The sequence below is a fragment of the Equus przewalskii genome, chromosome 26, assembly GCF_037783145.1.
Source record: "Equus przewalskii isolate Varuska chromosome 26, EquPr2, whole genome shotgun sequence".
NCBI classification, from domain to species: Eukaryota; Metazoa; Chordata; class Mammalia; order Perissodactyla; family Equidae; genus Equus; species Equus przewalskii.
In genome coordinates, this window is record NC_091856.1 from 36,027,281 (window position 1) to 36,051,758 (window position 24,478).

At 61.5% G+C, this 24,478-nt stretch overlaps 1 protein-coding gene across 8 annotated transcripts in view; it reads right to left on the minus strand.

Annotated features, from left to right (window-relative positions):
• The window catches only part of VAV2 (vav guanine nucleotide exchange factor 2), a 191,146-nt gene extending 171,393 nt beyond the window's left edge, over positions 1–19,753 (minus strand). The window contains exon 1 of one of the 8 annotated variants that reach the window (XM_070595452.1): positions 18,693–19,753. In XM_070595452.1, coding sequence (XP_070451553.1) covers positions 18,693–18,896 — 204 coding nt within the window. In that variant the 5' untranslated portion in view covers positions 18,897–19,753. The remainder of the gene's footprint in view (positions 1–18,692) is intronic. The other 7 variants (XM_070595451.1, XM_070595455.1, XM_070595454.1 and 4 more) reach the window with 7 other exon arrangements.
• Positions 19,754–24,478: the final 4,725 nt, after the last annotated feature.

Here is a 24,478-nt window from a genome sequence, read left to right on the forward strand (position 1 = left end):
TGAAAAACAGACGAAGCCAGCCAGTGACCCTCCCCGGAACCCCTGTGCGTTGTTTCCTGATTAAGGCTTTACCGGATCAATAGCGATAAAGCAGTCTGCAAGAAATCAATCCAAGGCAATGCCCTTGTTAAGAAAAACCACTCTTTCCACAGGCAAAAACACTTCAAAATAACGCACAACTATCTTGGGATTTGCAGCATTGCCGGGTCTCTGCAAAGACCGTCATGGCACCTGGAGGCGATTCGTGCACTGGGATCTCCTCTTCCCCAGAGAGCTGGGTTCCAACACACCCCCCGCCCGGCCCGTGCTTCTGCAGGATGATAGGCAACACCAGTTTACAGCTTTCTGAATAAACTGCGTGCTTCTTAAGACAAAGCTGTTAGCATGGCAGAGAACACAAACGCAAGGAGGGAGAAAGAATCTGGACTTCAGTCCCTGTCATCAAGGGGGCTTCTGTCCGTGGACCGGGCTCTGCCAGAGGCTGCAGAGCTGGGCACGTGGGGCCGGGGCCAGCGTGACTGCCCCCACAGCGAGTCCAGCCTGGACACTGATGTGGTCAGTCACAGAGACCGGAAAAGAAGCAGGAAGCTCAAAGCCAGACAGAGAACACAACGGGATGGGGCTGCAACATCCCCCAACTCTGGTCAGGGCAGTTTCCGGACGGACAGCCGGGAGAGCCAGGCCTCCCCTGGGGCCTCGGCCAACAGCGGACCTTGGACCCCGAGTGACGAATCTGGACGGCCCCACCACCCCCACTGTGCAAGCCCAACACCAAGGCTCCCTCTCCCTCACCCCACGTCCACTCAGTGGCCAGCCCCGGGAGCCGAGTGCTTCTCCCCCTTTCCCCCCGGCCCCTCCCCCGACAGTGCAGGCCCGATCAGTTTTCCTGCCAGGGTGACCGAATCCGCCTCCTCCCCAGCCTCCTGGACTCCAGGCCTGCCCTCCCATCTACTCCCAGCACACGGCTACAGTGGAACTTTCTGAAGCCCAATCCAGGCATATCACACTCTCTCCAACTCCCCTCCAGGCTCCTTGGCACCCAGGATGGAGCCACCCAGCCACCACCCACCGAGGGTGTCTCTGTGTCTTCAAGGCAGTGTCTCTGTGTTCCCGTCTCCTCCCCTAGAGGTGACAGCCACTCCTACAGTCTGGGCCCCCTCCGCTCACCCCCAGACTCTGGGCTTCTCGAAGGAGGCACCGGGTTGCACTCATCTTCCCTCGCCCCGAGGGCCAATCGTTCACAGGCAGCAGGTGCTCAGGAAATGCTCCCTGAAAGCTGGAAAGGCCAAATGACCTGCGGGAGTTGCAGGAAGAGCTGGTAAAATCCAGGAGGACTCTCTGGAGGAGAGAGGCCTGGCAGACCTTAAAGGAAAAAGTCTCGGACAGGTGGCAGGGAAGGAAGGCCATTAAGACAAGGAAGAGCCACCACCCCGAATCCAATGACACGTGAGGGGACCACCATCTGTTCCACGGGCCCAGGAAGGCCTGGGGCCAGGTGTCCTCCACCGGGAGCCCACCTGTGCCCTGGGGCCAGGTGTCCTCCACCGGGAGCCCACCTGTGCCCTGGCAAGGCCCCTTACACCATTTAGAGACTCAGACATAAATTAGAGCCCGCCAGGTCCAGTAAGCGAATCTGACAGGAAGCAGCAGTTTCCGAACTAAAGAACGGGAAGCCAGCTGCCACGTTCCCGTGCCCACTGGGAGCCAGGACCGCAGCCGGCGCCAAGGCCGGAGACTCCCAGGACCTCACCAAATCACACAGCAGCCCCCTTCACAGATGAGCCACTGGAGATCTGGCTGGAGCAGGGTGATTAAGAACCTTGTCCAGGGCTGGCCCGACGGCGTAGGGGTTAAGTTCACACGCTCCACTTCGGAGGCCTGGGTTTCGCAGGTTCAGATCCCAGGTGCAGACCTACACACCGCTCCTCAAGCCACGCTGTGGCGGCATTCCATATACAAAATAGAGGAGGACTGGCACAGATGTTAGTTCAGCGACAATCTTCCTCACCAAAAAAAAAAATGAAGCTTGTCCAGAGCACACACGGCAACATGAGCAGTGGGGCAGCTTCTCCCTGAGCCCTGGCCACAGCCAAGCCCGCATATCAGCAGCCTCCCATGCTTCGGGGCCCACCACTGGCCTCCAGCCCAGCCACAACCAAGGAAGTTCCTGTTGGCCTCAGGGACCCAAGGGGGCCAGTATAAACGCCCCAGCTCCCTTGGCCTCTCGGTGCCAAGTGCACCTCCACGCGGGGGTGGGTCTGACGCGCGAGCTGGTGCCCCCACGGTAGACACAGATTACGTCCCGAGCACTCTTGTTTGAGTCTGCAGCTCTGCTCTCCCTGCGCCTCGCTGGCTAACAGATGTTTCGTTTAAGCAGCTAAATTACTACAAAATACACTCAAGGAGATGACAGGCCAGTTTCTCCCAAGGTTTATTTGCATGAGGAGGGAGCGGGGTGTGAAGATTCTACCTTCCCTTTTTTGAAAAAAAAAAATGTTATCACACACTCGAGTTCAGAAAAAAAGAGAGTGGTTGCCAGCACATGAATGTCCGACAGGAGTGTTCAGACGGATATCAATGCCGCCTCTCAGGATCCCGCTGGCGCTGTGCGGGAGAGGATGCTGCGGCCACAGGTGCGAGAGAGGCCTACCTCCCTCTCCTGTCGGTAAACCCAGACAGCCCCTGTGCTCACTGAGCCTCAGCTTGCAAAGCTGTGAAACGGGTGAGAATAACTCTCACCCCAGCGGGGCCAGGCCCACAGCAGAGCGCCTCCAGTACCGGGACTAATCATGACCACGCAGCATCGCCAGGCTGCCCAGAGCAGGCACAGTGTGACTGGTAGGACCAAGGAAGGCTGGAGGGGGCTGAGCACTCTCGCACCACAAGAAAGTGTCCTGACTGGACCCACTGCTCGCCACCGAGGCAGCCCAGGTGGTGGCCTGCACGTCCCAGGCCGCCACACGGCCAAGAGAAGAAGGGCTGAGCTTCACAGCCACTCCGCCACATGAGGAGGGACATGGCCATGACATTCTGGCCTCCTGCCCAGGCTGACCATTTCCCACCCTGCAGGAGACAACCACCACCAGCCGGAGGCCCAGGCAGGAGGGAGGGGGCAGGACGGGGGCCCCAGAGCTGGTCCAGAGTGTGGCTGAGCCCCAGGCCCCAGTCTGGGGTCCCCAGCATCCACAGAAACAGCTCATCAGAGGCCACCTACACCTGGTCCGACTCACAGCCAGGAGGCGGCCAGGGCGCGCTCCCAAGCAGAGAGGATGGACAGAGCTCTGCAGGCAAGACCCTAGAGCCCTCGGCCACTTTGAGGAGGGTAGACACAAGCGCAAACAACACAGAGGAGGCAGAGAGCATGACCCAGACTTGTCAGGGATACAGACAGGCACAGGGCGGGAGCCCCGCTCACAGCGCAGATGGCACACCAAGGCTGGCCTCCTGAGCCCAAAGGCCACTCGGACTCATTCACACACACCTAGTCCCAGAAATGAGACGACACCACGTCGCCAAGGGGCCCAGCTACACAGCTGGCTGCAGAGACAAGCCAGACTGCGAACACACCCATCCACAACCGCTGTGAAGCAAGGTTCACAGCCTGAGTTTACTGACTCAGTGACCCACTCCCGGCCAAGGTGTCTGTCCTACACGGCCCAGCCTCGGCAGGAACACCTGCAGCCCCCACCCCAGCCTCCCCGCGGGGCTGAGAGCGGCAGGTGGGGAGGCTGAGGCCCACCACGGCATCCGCTACTGAGAGAGACCGAGCTTCTCCCAGATGCGGCAGAAAACCCAGGTCGGCACGGAAAGCAGACGCCGCCTCCGCACACGAGGGCTCCCCACGACAGCTGCAGCTTCTGGGGTGGCTGGTCTACTCGGGGCGCTGATAGAAAGCGCTCCTCCTTAAGGAGGGATGGGATGCCCCACCAGAGCGCGGGGACTCGCTGAGTCAGAGGCAGGCGGCTTCCCACGAGAGCAACCACACAGCCCAGATCCTGCACCTGCCCTCCTGGCACCCCGACGGAAGGCAGGTGGCTTTCGCTCCTGTGAGGGGGACTCCAGACGCCACGGGAGCCTTCCTCCCATCCACCCTTGGGGCACGTAGAGCAGAAACGACGGCCCCATTTACAAGCGGGGCAGCTGAGACCCAGGGACAGGCAAGTGGCCCAAGATCTCACGTGCTCCCTGGATCAGTCTTCCCCCCTCACCTACCCTGACCAGGCACTGGCCACACACAGGAGGTGGGAGGAGAGGGGACTTTCTCTCGGCGGCTCAGCGAGGAGCCCTCCTCGGCTGCCCTGTCTAAGTGCTGAGTTGAGAGCCCGAAGCAGAGGAGGCTACATCCAGGCTCATCGCCACTTTGAGCCTCAGTGCCAGAGAGGGGAGGAAAGTCTGAAGAATCCCCAGGCAGCCCTGCCCAGGGCACCCAGCCCTGCCTTGGTACTCTGAGTCACAGGAGGTGCGGGCCCAGGGAAGAAAGGGCCACAAGGAAGACACACGAAGGCCAGGAGGAAGCCACAAGGAAGGCCATGAGGAAGACACACGAAGGCCAGGAGGAAGCCACAAGGAAGGCCATGAGGAAGACACACGGAAGACAGATGGAAGCCAGGAGGAAGGCCATGAGGAAGACACACGAAGGCCATGAGGAAGGCCACGCGGAAGACAGATGGAAGCCAGGAGGAAGACCAGGAGGAAGCCACACGGAAGGCCATGAGGAAGACACACGGAAGGCCAGGAGGAAGGCCACGAGGAACACAGGTGGAAGGCCATGAGGAAGACACACGGAAGGCCAGGAGGAAGGCATGTGGAAGGCCAGGAGGAAGGCCACGTGGGGCACAGGGGATTCAGGCAAGAGCCTTCTGTGTACCAACGTACAGAAGCCAACAGCCACCATTAGTCGGGCATCAGGCCCTGCCTGGCCCGGTGCTCAGCACCCCTTGAGCATCATCTTCCTTCAGCTTCACAATCCATCCAAACAGGAGGAACTGGTGTCATCTTACAATACTCAGAGAAGTCAAGAAACTTGCCAAAGTCACTTAACCAGTTAATAAGGGGCCTCGTGTGCCTGGGAATGCCCGACTCTCTCCCGCAGCCCTGGGGTGAGCTGTCACCTGAGCATCCTTATACCAGTGGCTTACAGTCCTGACCCTCCAGTGGGGCCTGCCCCTGGCAGCCATCAGCAAGGGGCAGCGGTACAGAAATCACCCAGTCCTGTTTTATAGGAGGAAAGGGACTCAGAGACGGGGAGACGACCTGACGGTGCTCAGCCCACACCCACCCACCAGAGCAGGAAGAGACACCAAAGAAACGCAATCCCACCCATCAACCAGGGGGCCCCAGACGCCCCATACAAGGGCAGGCGCCTCGTCCTTCTCCCCAGGGACACTCCCAGTGTGTGGCCGGTGAGACTCACGCATGCCACCGCACCCTGCCCCACCCCCCATCAGGAGAGAGCACACCTGTGCGTGCCCCCTGAGGAGGAAAACCTAAATGCAGGACCCCCAGGCAGTGGGGTGAGTGTCAAATTCCCGCTCGGTTTACTGCAGAGAAAGAGCAGCTGGACAGAGAGACCAAGGCGCCCAAGGAGGAAAATGAGACAACAGGAAACCAGGGCTGGCAGGCCTAGGAGCCAACCCAGTCCTGGCCTGAGATCAATAAGCAGGGAAAAAGGTGGGGGGTGGGAGGGTGCTGTTAACCTGTTCTAGAACTCTCCTCCCCACCCCCAACCCATGCCCACCTGCTCCTGGCTGACTCCTACTCCTTGTTCAGGGTCAGCCAAAAGGTCACTTCCTCCAGGAAGGCTCCCTGACTATCGAGACTGGGTAGCCTCCCCACCGCCCTGGCTCTCCCACCAACTCAACACAGAGCTCCAAGCAGTGATGGAGCCCAAGCCTTCCCCACCGCTTCTCCTCCAAAGCCTTCCAGGTCATTCACATGCGTTAGCAGAAACCAGCACTCACTACTCACATAGAGGGGCCCGGTCCATCTCAGGCCTTTCTAACGGCCTCTTCTGCCAACGTCAGCGCAGGTGAGCGCTCCCCCAGTCCGGGGCTGAACTGGGGCAATAAAGGGCTCAAGCTGTCAAGTCCCACTCGAGAGGCAGAGCCACTTTCCTTTCAGCAATGGTGGGCACCCCACCAAGTCCCCAAGACTCACCACTCCCGGGCCTGCCCCAGCACTGCCCTCTGTGCCCGAGGCTCCCTCCCAGCCTAGGACCCAGGAGCAGTGGTGGAGACCCCGTGTTCCCCTCCCCAGGGCCCTGCACTGGGAAGACATCCTCACCGCCCTTCCCTCCCCGGCCTCACCTCCTGACTGGGTTGCGCCGGGGGGCCCAGCCTCAGACCCTCACACGCAGGATTAGCACGTGCTGGATGCTGGGCAGAGCATGCCACTCACATGAGCTCATTCGACTTTTGAAACAGCGCAGTGGGAATTATGATCAGTGTCCACATCCCCCATTTACAGATAGGGAAACTGAGGCTCAAAGAGATGACGAGATTGGCCTAATTTCACACACCTGATAAATGACAAACACAGGACACAAAGTGGACCTCCTTCCAAAGTCCCAGTCACCCATCCTGCCTGGAGCGGCCGGGGAGGACCACGTGGGCCTGACCCGTCCAGTGGGCAGAGCACCCAGCATTTTGCCAGGGCCCACGAAAGCGCCCTGGGTTGAAGACAATACTTAAATATGTGCTATTAGCATATCACTTTCACCCCAACGCAGTCCTAAAACACAACTTTTAACGTTGCTTACGGAGGAAGGAGCCCACGCTGGCAAAGCTGTCCCGGGCCCGTGAAGTCACTGCGGCCTGGGGCTCCGGCCACGGCGGGCAAGGACCCCAGCGCTCGCCTGCCAGGCACCTCTGCAACTCCTTACGCAATTCTCCTCTCGACCCCACAGGGCAGGCTGTTTCTCTCACTGCGGTAAAGTACAGGTAACATAAGATTGAGTACATCCACACTGTTCTGTAACCACCATCACCGTCCAGTTCCCGAACTTTCTCATCACCCTAAACAGAAACCAGCCCCTCGAGCAGGCCCTCCCCACCCCTCCTCCCCCAGGCCCCGACGACCAACGATCCACGTTCTGTCTCTGTGGGTTTGCCTCCTCTGGACATTTCACACAGGTGGAATCAGACAATACGTGTCCTTCTGTGTCTGGCCTCTTTCGTTCAGCATGATGTCCTCGGCTTCACCGTGCTGTATTGGGTGTCACAGCTTCACTCCTTTCTACGGCTGAATCGTGCTCCATCGTCTGGATGGACCGTGTGTTGTTTATCCATTCACTCGCGGAGGAAGATACTGTTTTCATCCCCATCCTACAGAGCAGGAAACTAAGGCTCCGTGAGGGTCAAGGTCAAGGGCCAATGGTCAGTAGCAAAGCCAGGACTCCAGCCCCGAGCCCTAACCACACCAGGCGTGCCCGGACACCACGAGAGGTGGGGGCGTCTGGCCGCTTCTCCAGCCAGGAACACAGCGGTCCAGGGGAAAGAGCGATGCAGCAAGCCGAGGGAGCCCGCTCCCCGATCTCCAGCCCGGCCAGGCCCCACTGCCCTGACTCCTGCCTGCTTCCTGTGAGCCCAGTGTCGGGGCCTGGGAGCAAGCCATCAGCTGCAGAGGAAAACAGCGCAGGTCTGAAAAGTTCTTGTCTTCCACCAAAATGACTGTTGGATTGTCTCCCTCTCTGGTCCCAGCAGCAGAGAAGCTAGGGGCTGGGGGCAGGGAGCACAGACGCCCCCGTCTCTGGGGCAGAGGGTAAATGAAGAGTGGGAGGAGCTTAGGAGCAAGGCAAGGAGGGTCTCAGGAGGCGGCTTTCATGATCATGAGAGACCAGAACCTTCCACCACCCAGGGGGCCTGGAGACAGGGTGTGAACAGACTGAAGCTTCCCTAAGGCCCTGAGTGCCCTAGAGGACTCGTGGCGACGGGCGGGGAACCACACACCCTTATGCAGTTGAAGGATGGGGCAGTCCTTGCTGCATCCACGACTGCAGTCACATGGGGCACCTCCCCGTTCCTGGAGGGACACTGAGGCCTGAGGCAGAGCCCCAGCAGGCCAAAGCTGGCAGGAATGCTCCCGCTGACCACAGCCAACCCCAGAGGGGAGGACGGGCCGAGAAACCAAAACCCGGGCCTCATGGCTCTGTCAGGAGGAAGGCCGGGTGAGTCCAGACCCGCCACTCGGAGCTCTACGGCCCTGGCAGGGGGCTCGGCCATTAGGGGCCCCTTCACCTGCGGTCTGGTCGTCTGCCCTCCCCTGGCATTCGTTACGAGACAAACACGACGATCAGGCAAATGTCGATGAAAGCGAAATGTGTGGACGACCAGGAAATCAAGGCGCAAAGTGGAGGGAGGGCCAGGCAAAGGCAGGGCCGGGCTGGGACGGGCGGGGAGGCGCACGGAGCAGAGACACGTCTGACACCCAAACCTGCCCACCTGGAAAAGGACTGCAGTCCTGGCAACACCGGCCTGGCACCCCAGCCCGCAGCCTGCCGCATCTCGGGGAGACACCTCTCCTGCTGGAGCTGCAACGGCAGACAAGGCCCCAAGCAGAGGGATGGACTTGTCACAGGGGAAGCGGGAGACAGTGACAGCAGCATTTTAAAACGTCCTCTGACAGCAGAAGACAGACACGTGTCCCCTCCCCCCACACAGATGGCAGCACAATCTCGGTGGCCTCCGGGACAAGCCCTTATTCCTGGAAAGACCTGGAGTCTGATGAGCCCAGAGGAGGGGACGGGACGCCAGGCAGCCGGCAGCTGAGCTCCCTGCCCACCTGGGCCGGCTCTAGCCGGATGCCCCGTGTGCACCCTGCCCCTGACAGCAAAGGACAAAACACAACGAAGCAGCAGAAGTATCTGTGGCTTTACTTTTAAGTTGGCTCAGGGGGCGAGGAGTAGGTGTGTTAAAAATAAAGATTTTAATCCTTACGTAAACTCTAGGAAGACCGACAGCAGACCCCACAAAGCAGAAACAGCGTGTGCTTCTAGCAGCACTCAGACTCCCAAAACCTGTGGCTGGCAGGCGTCCGGAGCCGCACGTGGGTGCCACCACCCCCGCTCCTGGCACCCAGTGCACAGCCCTGCCCCCCTCCACAGCCGCATGTTTGTTATTCTTGTGTAGCTTCTGGATTCTGAAACCGAAACAGTCGCAGTGGCTACAGGATGCTGACCAGAGAGCCCAGGGGCACGGAGTTTCAGAGGACCAGAACACAGCACCCGAGCATGGGGCCCGTCCCCCCAACTCGGGGTGCATGCGGCCAGCTCCTGACCCCGGGGTGAGAGCAGGGGTGCAGGCCCCAGAGCGTCCACTCCCGCGCACTGGATCCTCTCCCCATGGCCTTCATGGGCACACGTGAGGGCAGGGGCCGTGAAAAGAAGCCAAAGCCCCAGGTCTCGAAGAGCTGAGACCCAGAGAGCGGGCATCGAGGGAGAGGAGGACGCCGCACGCGACTGCAGGGGCACCATCCACCGAGCACCTATCGCTCCAGACGCTGGGCTCCGACATTGGGTCCCCTCTTCCCTCTATCCTCAGCCAAACCCCACGAGGTGGCTGTTGGAAACGCCCTTGGCAGGCAAGGAAGCAGGGTCCGGGGGGAGCCGCTCAGCCAAGAAGCTGCAAGGCAGGATTTGAACCCAGGTTTGAAAGGGTCCAGCACTGTGCCCGTCTCCACCGCAGGGATGAGCTGGCGGCCGCCCCACTGCCCACAGCGCACGAGGCCAGCCTTGGGGTGAGAACCAGGTCCCCGGGCTGGGGCCTGCACCAGGACGGCTCCGCCAGAGTGGGTGGGCCCAGGGTTCCAGGGTGCATGAAGGAGTGGATGCTGTACAGCCGTCCAGAACAGGACAGCAGGTGTGGACGGGGTGGGAGGACACGCAGACACGAGGCTCCTCGTGGCAGAGGCTGGAACCCAGGGGCCACGGCTGCTCACAACACAGCCTGTGAGGAGCTGACTGGAGCCCCACGGCTGGGCCCCGGACACACACAGACCCCTCGCCCAGAGACCACTGCTTCGGGCCCAACAGCCTGAACTGCACTTGGGCGGGCGACCTGCCCAGTTCCGGCTCCAGCTGGGGCTGAACCAGCATCGAGGACGAGGATGGCAGGTGCAGCTCGGGGAGGCGGGGCACAGCAAACCTCGTCAGAGAGCACGGCTGGCAGAGGGCCGGTCGCCCCCTCGGGAAGCAGCCCGCCCCGGCCTCCTGAGCGACAGCCCAGCCTCCTGCCTGCTCTCTCTGCATCTGAAAGGGCCAGTGCTGTTTCTGCTTGAATCTCTTTCTCCGTCTCCCTTTCCAGAAGACCCCCAACATGGGACGGTTTCCATCTCTTCTCCCCAAAGCCCCCGCAGGGATGCTCAGCAGTGGGAGTTGAGTAAATGGTGGAGTGCACCCCCCTCCCAGCCGCCTGAAGCAGCTCCACAAGACCCTCAGCAATCGAGGACGGTGCCAAGGGCCTGCGCTGCTGGTGGAGGGAGGAGCGGAATGAATGGAGCTCCAGACGCCAAGAGACCTGCTTGCGTTGGTGGCAGGCCTCAGCTCCACGCCCCTGTGAGACCTCTGGACGGCCCCATCACCTCTCCACTAACCAGGCCACAGCCACCTGACCTGGGGCCTCACAGGGTCTCCTGAGGCCCAGAGGAGGTGCCAGTGCTGGGCAGTCAGGGAACAAACCCTGCCAGGACGGGGTGTAGCCAGGCCTCAGATCTAGAATAGCTGGGGAGCAGAGCGGGAGCCCCCCAGAGCCCCGCCCCTGCAACACCCAGCCATCTCCAACCTTTAATTAGTGGAAGGCACCCAGTTTTCAAGGCCAGCTCAAGAGCCACCTCCCCCATGAAGCCCTCTGCAGTCACTCTGCCCCCAGGGATCCAAATGTTGGCATCAGCAGAGCATAAGCACAGCCGCCAATGCATTGACAGCAGATGCTGCGTCTGCTCCATCTCCCACCCTGGCCAGCCCAACGGGTCCTTGGGAGCAAGAGGGGGTGTGAGACCCCTTCCTGCAGGTGTCCCTGGTCACCCTCAGTTAGAGGAGGGCCGCCATGCCCGACCCTGGGCCCTCCACTCCTTGGCCAAGGATCCTCCATCCTCCTAAATACCAGCCACCACACCGCCTCTGGGGCAGAAGCTAAACTGAGTGCGAGGGGCTTAGGGGGTGGAGAAGGAGAGCGGGCCGAGCCCAGGGCCCCGGCAGCCCACCCCACCCTTTACCACCTCACGGCTCTGCTGCGGCTGGGCGGCCAGAGGCGAGGTGAGGCCAGGGGCCCAGGGAAGGCGGCTGCCCCAGGAGGCAGGGCCGCCCCAGGCTCCCGCAGGCCACCAGCTGGGGCCACCCTGGTGCTGAGGGACGAGCAGACGGCGGGGGAGCGAGGGCCAGTGCCCAGCCAGCAGGGGCAAGCTGGCCACTGCAGGTGCAGGCCGGGGCGCAGCGTTATGAGACGGATGGGGCCTCAGGCCAGCAAGGACAGCGTCAGGCCCCCATTTGCCCCCCAAAATCCTGCCAACAGCCTGCGAGGGGGCCGCTGTCATCCCCTTTCCAGACGGGGAGACCCAGCCTCAGCCCAGCCAGTGACACCGTCGCCACTAAGATTCCCACCGCAGCCGAGTGGCCGAGTGTGGCCCCCCGCTGCCATGTCGGGGAGCTCACCTCGCTCACTAAATGTTTGAGGACCTCTTTATGGCCAGCGCTGTTCCAGACACAAGGCCACCCAGCCTCTGGAAGCCCTAGGTTCCTCATCTAGAAAGTGAGCCGAGGGCAGACCCCCAGCGACAACTGCTCCAAAGACAAGACGAGATCACCGACACGGCCCTTGGTACGTTTTCTGGCACAAGGTAAGCAGAAGAGAAAGCTTTGTTCTTGTTGAGAAGCAACAGGAGGCCTTCCTGGTGGAGGAGCCAGTGCCAGGGGCTCTGGATACAGACGGAGACACAATCACAAACTGTGATGGGACCAGGGGGCGCCCAGGGGACCAGGACACCACCACAGGCCCCACAAGGCCTCTCAGCAGAGCCAGCCCGCTGCCTGGTTTTATAAAGCCCGTTGCCTGGCTTTGTCCAGCCTACAGGCTAACAAAGGTTTTCACGTTTTTCAATGGTTGGAAAAAAATCAAAAGAATACTGTTTTCTGACGTGAAAATTATACGAAATTCAAATTTCATTCTCCACAAATGCCCAGCCACACTCATTCATCTACAGCTCGTGTACGGCTGCTTTCTCACCACGAGGGCAGAGTTGAGTAGTTACAACAGAGACTGTCTGGCCCACGAGGTCTAAAATATTTACTGTCTGGCCCTCTACAGAAAACGCTTGCCAGCTCTGCTCCAGGAGAGGGGTGGCGGGGCCGCCTGTGGTGCTCGGGTACAAGGAGTCGGAGTCAAGGGGTGGTTGGGAGGGAGGTCCCCCTGGCGGGGTGGCCTTAGCCCCAGGGCTACAGGGTCCAGTCTGGGCATCTGCCTAAACCAGGGCCCCTCCACACCAGCCCCACCAGCACTGCCCTGTCCCAGGCGTCCCACCCCTCAAACTCAAGAAGCCACAGCCACAGACATCGTCTGGACACAAGGACAGCAGGAAGTGGCCAGACAGCATCAGGCTGCTGACCACCTAGTACCTTTCTAGAAGGATGAGGGAGTCCCTTTCCAGGAGGGGGACATCCTTGGTCCCCTGGGCCTCACGGCATGAAAGGGCTCAAATGAGGCACTGGGGAGGGGGCGCACCGTGGCTACCCACCCTTGTCAGGCCCCCAACAAGGATGCTGCTCCCACTCCCAGGCCAGACACAGCCGAGCTCCCCATTGCCGGCGCCGAGAGCCCAGACCGTGGACTCAGCCCTCACGACGGCCTCCCCACCCCACACACACCCTTCTTCTCGGTTCCATCCCGGCCAGCTCACACCAAAGCCAACTTGTGCGATGAGTGCACACGGCACAAACAATTCATTTGACACCAGTGCCAGGCTGTGCCCTCCCGAGGACTCGGGGACATCGATGCCCATCGGCCTTTCCTGCTGATTCCAGACCCACGCCTCAGACCCTGCCCCGCACAGCCCTGCAGGTGCCCCTCCAGGCAGTGGGGTCAGTGCCAAAGACCGACCCCTGGCCCGCCAGCCTCTCTCTCCCACCCCGGCTCCCTAGGGCTCGGCTCCTGCTGCACATGCCCTGCCACGTGGAAAGGCGAATGTCCGGGAACTCAGTGTTTCTCAACCTTCTTTTCATCATCACCTCCCCAGGGAGTATGTTCAGGCATTTTCCCTCATCACCTTCCCCACATGAAATTTTAATACCACAGATGTGCCGTGTATCTGTTCTGTACTCTGTGCACATCTGTGCTTTATTCATAAAAAGAGTAAGATTTCTTCACCCCCTCAAAGATCTGATTTCCACCCCCTTGGGGGCAATACCTCTCCAGTTGAGAATGCATGAGTTAAATAAAATAGATTATTAAAATTAATGTTACACATTTCTTTTTACACCTTTAACATGACCACCAGAAATTTTAAAATACAGATGTGGCTCACGTTTCTCTGTTTGGCAGCACTGATGTGGGTAGAAAACAAACATGAATGTAAACGTGGGCAGGCACACATGTGTACATGGACACACACATATCCACACGTGTGTACTCACACGCACCCATGCACAGACTCCCCAGGTCCGACCGCTGAGGGCGCCTGGAGGCAGGGACGCCCCAGCAGCAGTGTGCACACCTGCACCCCGATCTTGGCTTCTATGCACCCTTCTCCACCTTGCAACCAGAGCTCCTTGGAGAAGCAGCTGATTCCTGCACTGGGATGAAGAGAAACACAAGAGAGCCCAGACATCTTGTGCCGGAAAGGAAAGAGGTGCTCCAAAATGAGAGGAAGCAGTTCCCCCTGGTCAAACCTCTGAGACCATTTGAGCATCAAAATAAATAACGACAGTAACCATGATAACCATGGAGTAAAGCAGGAGGCCATAATCCAAACTAGCAGAGAGAGAGAGGAAGGAAAGAAAAGAGAGAGAGAGAGCACTAGAGACGCCCATGGTCTCAAGGCCCCTTCTTGAGAATATCCACGAGCAAAAGAGGGAACAGAGTAACTTCACAGTGGAGACGCCCGGCAGCACTGCCTCCATCAAGTGATGACAGCCACCCCCAGCCATGGGACAAATCTAAACCATGGGCCACCTGAAGGGCAGGATGCAACCCCACGGCTGCTCTGCCCAACGTGCACGACCTGGGTCAAACCCCGAGGAGACATCAGATGAACCCCAATGGAGGGACACTCGGGAATAAAAGGAGCCTGTCACCTTCAAAAGCGTCAAGGCCACCAACAGAAAGGAAAGGCTAAGAACTGCCCCAGACTGAAAGAGGCTCCAGAGGAACAGCCTAGAGCAGCACACGACCCCTGGGGTGACCCTTGGGCGGAAAGGGGCGTTTACTGAAACACCTGTCAGACCTGAGTGGGTTACGTGGGGGGACGACCGCAGCTGTCTTCCGGATTCTGACAGCTGATGGTGGAGGAGAACACCCCAGTTGCGGGAAACACACTAAAACCTGTGGGGGTGCAGGGTGCCAGGTCACCAACTTACTCTCAAATGGGTCAAGAAAAAGTTACACGTGCTGCACGTACGGCTTTTCCGTAATCCGAGATATTTTCAAAATTAAAAGAAAAGAAATCTGCTTTAAAAAGAAAAGAAAAGGCTTCCTTGTTTCCGCTGGAATCGGCCTTCCTCTCTGCCCCCGGCAGCCTGGCGTCACGCACCTCGGCCTCGGGAACCAGGACGCCCCTGCCCGCACTCGGGAACCCTCTGGATGCTGAAGGCCACTTGTTCAGTCAACCAGCATCTCATCCACACCTGCTGTGCGTCCTTGCTCGCCTGGAAGCATCATGAGAGCAGCGCTGGGCCGAGCCGGCCCCCAGTCCCCCGGCGCCAAGCACAAAGCCGGCCGGGCAGTGCGGGGGCCCATAGTTACTCCTGCAGTGAAGAAGCAAAGAGAAGAAGGAGCGGAGGAGAGGGGCGCAGGCTCTGCAGGACCCGAGATGAAGGCTTGGAGGGGCTCACACGGGTCTGGAGTGGGGACAAACAGCCACACACGGATGCTGGCACCCCTCACTCAAACTCTACCCAGCTCCTGGACTCTGGGGAGTGAGCAGCAAGAGCATGCCTCCCAAGTGACGAGTGCATTAAAACGAAGTGTGCAGAGTGCAGGGTTAGGGGTAGATGCCCAGTAGACTGGGGGCCAAGCCACGCTCGCAACGCCACCGGACACAAGAGAGTGAAATCAGAAGAGGCTTCCTAGAGGAGGGGGCCTCTAGACTAGCTCCTACAGGAAGAACCAGGCCAAGAGGAGGGGAGGTCTTCCGGCAAGGGCACAGCAGGTGATGGACGGTGACAGAAAAGGCGTGGGCGGAGGGAGCAGGCTGGGGTGTCAGCGAGGCTGGACGGGAAGGGGCTGACGCTGGAGGTACAGGCAGGGGAGAAACCCAGTGGGCCCTGAAGACTGGCTTCCCGATCTGTGCTGCGAGGCGGCGGCCTGCCAGGGAGGCGTGGGCCAGAGGCCAGGGGGCAGTGCCCTCAAGGTTCAAACGCAGAGCAAATGCGAGGGCCGTCTGCTGGCATCAGGACCTCGGGACCTCACCAGCGAAGCTGCTCCAGACACAAGCAGTCTCCGATTAGGCTCAGCAGGTGGCGGCCATATCTAATTAGCTTAATTAAACCCAAGGTGGCTTCCAGGCATTTTGGATAAAAATATAAAGCACACCCCGCCAGCTCCAGGAGGGCTCGGCAAAAGGGCAAGCTGGACCTCTCCGCGAACACCTCCTAGTACCCGGCTCCGTAGACAACAAGTGCTCAATAAGTGTACATTGCTATTGTGCTCCTTTAGGGCCAATAACCAAGCTGAGATCAATTCACAGGAGGAGCACTCCAAATGCTATCTTCTGAAAACAGCATGTCACCATGAGACACCAGCCTGGCATTCTGGAGCAAGAGGACATCCGGAGGCCTTTGAGCTGGATGGGTCCCGGGCACGCTGGGACACCAAGGAGATGGAAAGGCCTTGCCGACGGATTGCAGCAAAGTATCCAGATCCCCAAGAGCACAGGCATGCGCTCGCACACGCTCCCCCCTCCCGTGAGAACAGACACACCACCAACCACCCGAGCAGCTGGCCAGGAGCGTCCATCAGAAAGTCCGCAGGACAGCTCATGGTAGTCTTGAAGTCAGAATTTGTGTAAACAGTCCGGAAGGGAGACCAAAGTTCGTGTCTTAGTTTTGCTGCTTACTCTGTGTGACCTGGGGCAAGTCCCTTGACCTCTCTGAGCTTCAGTCGCTTGATCTGTGAAACAAGGGTGGTGTACCGCCTCAGGATCGTAAGGTGAGTAAGAAAGGGCAGCTACGATTTTCTCGTGATCCAGCCACGGTGGACCAAGAGGACATCTCCCCTCCCCTCCAGGGCTGCTGAGCTCCCTCATAACAAAGGGCAGCCAGGCAGACAGGCCGAGCTCCTCTCCCAAACCCACCCAGCCATCCGCGGGAAAGGGCACTGTTTCTTTAACTGTAAATGTACAGAGGGAGCCACCAGCTAACCCCCGACCCAGTGGACGCGGGTTCACGGAGCGCCTGCAGCCATCGCGGTGCAGCAACAGAGGTACAAAGATCCGTGTGACCAGCCCCACCCGCCATGAGACTCCAGCGAGCCAAGCTCCAGGAGACCACGAGCTGAGCTCAGGAAGACCAGCCCTCCGCGCCGAGGGCGACACTGCCAGTGTCCCAACGACCATCGGAAGTGGCTAAGGTTTATGCAGCACTGCCCTGAGGACATTCTCTGCCCTCACTCGTCAAACCCTCACAACGTGGCTGAGCTGGTGGCTACTATTACTGTCCCTATTAAACAGATGGGGAAACTGAGGCCCCAGAGGTGGTCACCTACCTGAGAGGTGACAATGCCAGGTGTCAATCAGAGCATGGGGCCATGAAGACACACAGACACTCGTTCAGCCGCTTCTCCCTACCACCCAGGCCCGCTTAACATGGCTTCACCTCGGCTGGGGCAGGGGGCTCCGGGGGACTGTGTAGGTGTCAGTGTTGCTGCCCGCCCCGCTGGCCCCAGGGCCCCCAGGAATCCTCTGCACTTTGCACTGCAGGGGCCGAGCCAAGCCACCTGCCGCAGCCAGCGCCCCCTCCTCCTCCATCCTGCCCAACCCCCAGCTGGGGAGGGGTAGCCCCAGGACCCAGCAGCCCGCCAGGCCCAGCCTCTGCTGGGCGGACCCACCCACCCACCCCAGGCTGTGCCCTGTGCCCCGGCCTCCCTGCCAATCAGCCAGGAACCCCGCCAGGAGCCAGCAAGCCTGGGCAGCCCCTGCGGTTCACAGCCAAGAGCAGCCGCTCCCGCCCAGGCCAGCTCGGCCCTCCACGGCACTTCCCCCTCAGTTTCTCCAGCCGTAAAATGGAGCCAGTACTTTCCAGCCCCCAGGGGTGAGGACGGAGGGCTGGATCCGGGAGCACTCTGCAGTAGGGCGCACGGCCCCAGGGACCGTGGGCTGCCTAAGGATGGCGCCGGTTTCAGGGAGCCCTGAGGACCAGGCCGGGCACGGCCAGGACTCCCTCGCGGGGCTATCCGCTGCTCTGGTCCCCACTTGTCATTACTGAGCGAGAGGGTGGCCCCCCCATCCCCTCAGAGCTCTTCTTTGTCAGCAGCCACCCCTTACCCCCCACCCCCTCTGGAGGGGGGTGCCCCCATTCCCCTGGAAATGTAGTCACAGCCAAAGGGCAGAGGCCACGCAGCCCAGCCTGGAAAGCAGTGACTCACTCCGTCCCTCCCTCCCTCAGTTTTCCGATGTCACACTTGTGAATGGCTGTTGTCCACGGGCACTCGCCGAGGTCCACGCAAAAAGGGGCTACAGGGTGAACAGGAAAATCGCTCCTGGGAGCTGCTGGCCAGACCCAGGCTGGCCCCCTGCCCCCTTGGGTGCTAGGTGGGGGTTCTGTGACCCCCAGAGGGCAGAGCCGGAGCCTCCATTCTGCTTCCATCTTAGCCAAGTTCCCTTTAAGGGGCCAAGAAAGGCAGCTCCTGCCGGCGAGCAGACATTTTCCTGTCGCCGGTGGCCACATGCGCCTCGGCCGCGACAAAGGCCACACTTGAGGGTGCTGGGGAGGCGATGGGGGCTGCCACTCTTGCCAAGTTAGGCGGCCCTGGGGGCCTGATGGCGCTCGCGCCCGCCGGGCCGGGAGGAGGGAGGCCGGCGAGGGGGCGGCGCCCGGCCCACCCGCTCCCTCCGGCCGCGCCCCGAGCCCCGCGGCGCCTGCTCGTCCTCCCCGGCGTCCCGCCACCAGGCAAGGAGCCGGAGGACGCGACGCCTGACGAGGCCACCCGGCGCGGCGGGCTGCCCGGGGTCCGGAGGGGCACTCGCGGGCCCCGGCGCCCAGGTCCGCGAGAGGGGCGGCCGCCCGGGTCCGGGTCGGCCCTCACCCTGGGGAGCGCAGACAGGCAACGGGCGCTCTGGGGCAGTGCCCGCGGGCGGCGGCGGCGCGCCCCAGGCTGGGGGCACTTCGGGCAACTTCGCGCTTCCCGGGCCGCCCCTCGGAGGAGCCGGCTCCGAGCCCCGGGGCGCGCCCCCTCTCCCCGCTCCCCGTGCCGCCGCTCCGGCCAGTGTCCGGGGAGCGCCCGCGGCTCGAACACCCGGACACAGGGCCCCTCCCGGCGCGCCCGGACCCTCACCTGGGACATCTGCGGCCGGAAGTTGATGTCCTTGAGGTCGATGGAGCCGGGGGAGAGGTTGTGCAGCAGCTGGCACAGCAGGACGCCGTCGCGCAGCGCCTGTGCCAGGTCGAAGACCACGGCCGAGGGCCACACGACCCGGTGGTTGGGCGGCAGGACTTTGCAGTCGATGAGCCAGCGGCCACACTGCCGCCACTGCTCCATGGCGCCCGCGGCGCCCGCCCGCGCGGCCGCTGGGCCGGCCGGCTCAGGGCAGCGCTCCGGCCAAAGTGCGGCGGCCGCGGGGCATCCCGCCCGCCCGCGCGGGGCTCGGCGGCCGGGGCGGGGCTTCTCGCGGGCGGCCCCGGGTCCCCGCTGCGCCGCCGCGCGTCCCCTCCTCTTCCTCCTCCTTCTCCGGCTCCTCGCGGGCCGCCGCTCCCGCCCACGTGCGGCCGCGGGGTGGGCGCCGGGCAGCTCGCCGGATCCCCCCTTCACACACACAAGTCCCTCCGGGCTCCGGGCCGGACTCCACGGCACCCGCCGCAGCGCTCCGCGATCCACCCGGCCGGGCGCCGCATTCTGCGCTCGGGGCGCCCCGCGGCCGCCACCGCTCCTGCCCCGCCCGAGACAAAGGCCCGGCGGGTCGCTCGCTCCGCGCGTCCGGGGCCTGGCCGCCCTCGCCGCCGCCGCTTTGTTCGCCCCGCCTGCGGGCTCCGCGCTCCGCGCCGGGCGCTCCGGCTCAGCCGCTCGGTGGCTCCGGGGCTCGGGGGCGCGGGGGCGCGGCCACGGGCGGGGCGGGGCGGGGCGGGGCCGGCGCGCTCGCCTGGCACCTCCCTGCGCCCCAAGCGCCGCCCCCGCCCCCCGACTTCCTGCCCCGCTGCCGCCCGCCAAAGTTGCAGCGGGCGGGGGGGCGCTGCAGCGCGGCCGGGTTCCGGGGCCGCCCGACTTTCTCCGACGAGCACCCCGACTTTTGGGGAGCTCTGCCCTCGGGGCGAGCGACCTCGCCGGTGGAGTGATGGCCGCGTCGTTGTCTCTGCGTTTCTCCTGCGTTCCCCTCCTGGAGATCAGGAGGTGGCCCGTGTCGCGCTGGGCGCCTCTACATGGCCCTTCCGGACGGACAGACCCAGGAGAGGGTCTGAGGGCCCCCCACGTCCCCTTTGTTCATCAAGCGGCCCCCGCGGAGTCCCTCGAGGCTGGAGGCGCGCCAGCCGAGGACGCGCCCAGATCCCCCTTTCCATCCGCCTCCCTGGCCGGGGACCCGCAGGAAGCCCCCCGACTCCGCACAAAGGCCGGATTCCCCTGCTTTATGACCCAGAGGCCCGGCCACTCGTAGCCGCCCAGAGGGCAACTCCTGGCGTCCGAGACGGAATATGTGAGATAAGTAAGTGGAGAGAGGGACGGAGATGAGGCCGGACGAGCCCTGGGTGCGCCCGCCCCCATGCTGGCTGCAGGGTCGGGTGACCCTGCCCTGAACTCCTTCCTGGGCCACGCCCTCTGGGAGGGGCTGCGTTCTCTGCAGCTGACCTCCTGTGACAGTGGGAGGGCTTCAAGGACATTAAAGAGCTGATCTGACAGAGAAATGATGTGGCTCCTCGTTCAGCTGTCAGGGGCCCCGGGCTCTCACCACTGGTGTGCTGGGCCACCCTGGGCAAGTCTGAGCCCCTCTCAGAGACGGGCTCAGTCATGGGGTGGAGGGTGGGGGTGACCAATCGCCCTGGACGCTGGTGGCTGAACCTTGGGCCTGCATTAGCTGGGCAGCACTGGGCAGCTGCCCCCATGGCCCACTCCTCCTCCTCCCTTGACATTCCAGGGGCTAGAGCAGGGTGACACCCCCAGCTCACCGTCAGCCCAGACTGGATCCCTGGGCCCTCTGTTCAGAGACCCGGGCTCTGCAGAGAGTCAGACCCATCCCTTCCCACAGTGCAGATAACACGTGGGGCCCAGGCCAGGGTCTGGCCAACTGAGATAGGTGGGGGCGGAGCTGGCCTCCCAGGGCACACCCTGGCCTTGCGAAGAGTGACCTTGGCTGGAGTAAGCCAGGCCAAGTGACCAGTGAGCCCCAAGCTCCTGTCCAGGCATCCCTCTGAGGCAGTGGGTGCAGCACCTGGGTGACCATGCAAGGAAAGAACCTGCCTGGGGGGCGAGATCAAGCCTGCCTTGCCTGAGACAAAAACAGGTAATCCAGCCACACGCGGCCTCCTCCAGCATCCGTGGAGAAATCGCAGAGCAGGGCACAGAGGCTTGCCCCTCCACCCCGGCTCTGAGAACCCGCACAGCCTCCTTCCCCTGGCAGCGCCCCGCTCCTCCGTGGAATGGGGAGCCCCTCACCCCATCAGAATTACCTGTGGGGAATGAACCAGTTAATCATTGGGAGACTTTGCGCAGTGCTTGGGGCCAAGTGGGGCTCCCCTAGCTCCTCCCCTGAGCCCTATTCACGGTGCTCTCTCAATGCCTGTGTCTCCCTCCCTCCTCAAGAGCCGGGGCTCTGTCCTCGCTGCCCTTGGCCTTCCTCCCTGGGCAGAGAACCAGCCAAGAGGAGCCCAGGTCTGGGACACAGGCATCGGCCAGCAGGCAATGCAGACGGTCACCTGCTGCCCCCTGGTGGTTGCGGAGGGCACTGTCGCCGCCTGGCTGCCCCTTGGGCCGGCTTGCTGCCCAGCTGCTGGGGAATCTGGGGTTTTAGCCTTGAGACTAGATGAGTCGGGAGAGGTAGGCCTCGCCACTGTGTGGTCCTGAGCATCACAAGGCCTCGCTGACCCCCAGGTTCCTAATCTGGACACTGGGGACATTCCGTCGCCCATGTAACTCCCAGGGTCCTCCAGAGGCTCTGTCGGCAGGCTGGATGTAAACGAATGAATGAGACCTGGACGAAACTCTTGGTGTGGGCGTACTGAGCAGGTCCAGGCTGTCGACTCCGGGCGCGGATCATGAAGAGGGGACGCAGGTCCAGAGAACCCTGCCGCCGTCCGCCTCCTCTCGGGCTCAGGGCTGTGTGCCAGGACTGCTGGGGCTCACCTCCGAGGGCGCAGTGCCATTGCATGTTGTGCGGGGGGGCAGGCGGCAGACAAGCACGCAGGCTGCAAGTGAGCGGGCCTGGAGGCTGCACCTCCGCCTGGCCCGCCTTCAGCGCCGGCCGTGATGTCATCTCTAGTGAGAGAGATGTCCGTGGGAGAGGCGGGTGTGGAGGAAACCCAGGGCAGCAAGGGCCCATGCCAGCCTCCTACCCCAAAGGACGGAAGGAGGATCACAGGCCCCGTCCCTGCATCCCTCAGCAGCCTCCACCTGCACCCCCGTCACCCCTGCCTCTGTCCTCAGCGGCCAGCAAGGACCCAGTCAGACCTTGGTGAGCCCCAGTCACTCTCCTGCCCAGAGCAGAGTCCTCTAGGGCTCCCCTCGCCAGAGGTAAAACCTGATTCCCTCCCTCGAAAGCCCCGTGTTGTGCCACCTCCCTATGTGAGCTCATTCCCACAGCTCTCCAGCTACACCCAGCAGCCCCTACCTCAGGGCCTTTGCACTGCAGCCCCCTAAGGACTCTTGCTCATGAGGCTGGCACCCTCACTTCCTCCACTGACCCTTTCCCCCTACTGACTCCCTCTGCTTCCCTGCACTTCTCACCACCATGTGTGCCGGGTGGTTGGCTCAGGCTCAGCCTCTGGACTGTCACCTCCGTGCCAGCCGGGACCTTCTCTTCTGTCCCCAGTTCACGCCCAGCACGGCACACTGGGCTCAGCCCACAGGAGGTGGTCAAAAAGTCGTTGTTGAATGAAACACCAAATGAATAAACCAACAGCTTGGCGAAGCACTCCAGCTACAACTTTAACATCCGATATATTCTTTCACAGAAGTCGCAGAAATGTGTTAAGCCGTTAAAAATAGGCGATATAATCTATTTATTGATTCGTAGCATATTTTAACATCATTATGTGAAAGTATAACATCACACTACATCACATTTGCACTTGCAAGTGGCACAGTGTCACTTTCGGCTCATTTTCTTCCTACGATGTTCAGGACTGTGATAGCCACTCCCTTTTCTAGAGCACTGAGCGCCGGCCTCAGGGCTGCGTACGTGCCTTCTTGAAGCCTCACAGCTATCGTAGCTGTCATTGTCCTGAGTGTTAAACACAGACACCAACGCACCAAGCACCTTGGTGAGCTGCCTGGTGTCACTCAGCAACGCGTGAAGGAGCGGGTCCAGGCGCCAGGCCACCCGGCCCTGCCCAAGCACCCAAATGTTGCTGTTGAAAGGGGTTTCCATGCCTGGAACTTCCTGCTGTCTCTTGACGTGATGACTTGGGTGGGTGGGTGACAAGGGAGAAGGGAAAATGCTGTGGCATCTAAAACATGGAGATCCTGACTCGACCACGGAATGCAGTGCCTGAAGAGGCATGCACACACACACGTGCACAGACATGCATGCACATGCACACACTTGCACGCACACACCCCACTCAGAGATGGCACAGGCACGGACAGTAGCAGCAGGGTTGGCTGGAAAGCGGCCGCTGGGGAGACAGCCTATGTCTGAGCTGGCAGAGGATTGGGTATGGAAGTGCTGCCACCCAGCCTCGAGCTCCTGCAAGCCTGGTGGCCGTGGGGTCCGTGGGTCCCAGGGAGGAGGCCTTTGGAGGAGGGCAGGCTGAGAGGCCTTGTGGGAGGCAGGCCTGTGCTCCCCACCGCTGCTTCACTCTCTGGACACACTCACACAGGGAGTGACCGTCCAGCTCCCACTCAGAGCCCTGCCTGCCCTCCAGGTGCTGTGCCAGGTGCACCACGCCCTGGGTGAGGCACCACTGTCATATGTGTCTTACAGGTAAAGGTTCGCAGAGCTTGAGTGACTTGCCCAAGGTTGGGCGTCTAGCAGAGCAGGAGTTTGAACCCGGGTCCAGGAGGGGTCGGTCTCCTCCGATGCCTCCAGCTGAGGACTTTGCTTTTGCTTCCGGCTGATGATAGAGGTTCAAGGACAGCAGCACAGGAGGAGTCTGAGTCCACGACCGCCCCACAGGCCTCCTGGGCTCCCCGGACCCGCCCTCGCCAGCTGGAGTCCTCATTCCTGGGACAGCACTGCTCTGAGCAGGAATGTGTGTGTCTTCACATGTTGTGCGTGGTGCGTGCTGCAGTGGAGGGTCTGGAGAAATTTCTCTGCCCATCCAAACATCTGAGACTGTTCCTTTCCACACGGGCCTCCTCAGAGAACTGCGCAGCCCGACCAGGGGCTTTCTCAGCCCAGGTTTCCCCCACCAACTTCAAGAGCTGCTGCAAGGTCTCAGTGCTTCTTGTCAATGGGGCCCATGCCGAGGCGGCTCTTAATTCCATGGGCAGGATCTCAGGGATGTAGCGAGAGATTCTCCTGCAAAGGCCCTCCACAGAAGCCAGAATCCGGACATCTCCCACCCACCACTCCCAAATCCCTCTGCAACCCCCCATCCATCCCACCCATTCCTCCCATTACCCCCCATCCATCCCACCCATTCCCCCACCCATCCGTCCCATACCCGCCATCCGTCCCACCCATTCCCCCACCCATCCCTCCCATATCCCCCCATACGTCCCACCCATTCCCCCACCCATCCCTGCCACATGCCTCCACCTACCCTCCACCCATCCCACCCACCCCTCCCATCTCCCTCCATCCACCCTCCATCCATCCCCCCGTTCGTTCCTCCCACATCCTCTGTCCGGAAAGTATTTACTGAGCACTGGCTTTGTTCATGGAGGAAGGGAAGTGAATGTTTTGACTCTTCCCAACATGACTGGGTGAAGGAATTATTCTCACGTCCAAACCACATGAACACACGCATTTTGCA